General features: G+C 55.5%; 1 protein-coding gene across 4 annotated transcripts in view; it reads right to left on the bottom strand.

Annotated features, from left to right (window-relative positions):
* Positions 1 to 667, bottom strand: part of LOC106733157 (zinc finger protein 418) — a 32,251-nt gene extending 31,584 nt beyond the window's left edge. For all 4 annotated transcript variants that reach the window (XR_003547551.1, XR_003547549.1, XR_003547550.1 and 1 more), the window contains exon 1: positions 42 to 667. Coding sequence is in view for 1 of the 4 variants with exons in the window: in XM_027767583.1 (XP_027623384.1) it covers positions 42 to 46 (5 nt within the window). In the remaining 3 variants the exon portion in view is untranslated. The remainder of the gene's footprint in view (positions 1 to 41) is intronic.
* Positions 668 to 876: the final 209 nt, after the last annotated feature.

The following is an 876-nucleotide window of genomic DNA, read 5'->3' as shown; positions in this document are numbered from 1 at the left end:
ACAGAAGACGGCCGGTGTCGGCCTCCCACAGCGCGGCCGCCGCCATCGGACACTGCGACAGGGACTGACGCAGCGGGCCCTGCCCGGGGCCTGGGTGAGTCGCCCTGGCGGCGTCGCCGCGCCTCAGATCCGTCTCTGTGCGGCAGGACAACGGCTCCTCTCGTCCTTCTCCCGTCCTCAGTCAGACATCCCAGTCAGGAGACTCCGACTGAGACCAAGCCAACAAGCAGAAGGAAAAATGGCCGCCACAAGGAGGAAGCCGGAAGTTCCACCCCGACGTCGGTTTTTCAACCGGAAATGCTTTTATGTGTGAGCATTTATTGGCTCTGCCATTCTGTCTTTCCTCGCAGAGCTCTCTGGGTAATGTAGTTCTCTCACATCTCCAAGGCCATAACAGGGCTGCTGTATACTTGAAGTTCAGGAGAAACGGACAAGCTCCATCGGACCTCTGGAAAGTGATGAGTCTTTGTTGTAGGACAGAGAAGGGACTCGCTCGCTATCCCTTAGGGCTCCCTATTCACATTTCTGAGGAATACTGTCTGTAATTAATCACCAAGTGTTTGAGAACATTACCTAACATCTCTGGAAGCTTGTCATATTCCTAGCAACTAAAATATTCCAAACGGGGACCAGCAGTTGGCATAGTGGCTATGTCGCTGGACTCCCACGTAGTCGAATGCGGTTCGAGTCCTGGACCCGGTAGCTTAAATTCACGCTGGGCGCGTGTGCGTGCATGCCCAAGATCCCCAGAGGAGAATGGAGAAGGGATTGCGGTGTGGCCATCCTCCCTGGAGGGGTGATTTCCTGCTTTCTGTCTCTCTGTCTTTCCGGCAAGCGCATGTGCCCTATAGCAAAAACCTCTGGGGGGGGGGGGAA

The sequence above is a fragment of the Tupaia chinensis genome, unplaced genomic scaffold, assembly GCF_000334495.1.
Source record: "Tupaia chinensis unplaced genomic scaffold, TupChi_1.0 Scaffold144336_1, whole genome shotgun sequence".
Taxonomy (NCBI): Eukaryota; Metazoa; Chordata; class Mammalia; order Scandentia; family Tupaiidae; genus Tupaia; species Tupaia belangeri.
The sequence above is the reverse complement of the archived record's forward strand: the minus strand, read 5'-3'. Positions and strand labels throughout refer to the sequence as shown.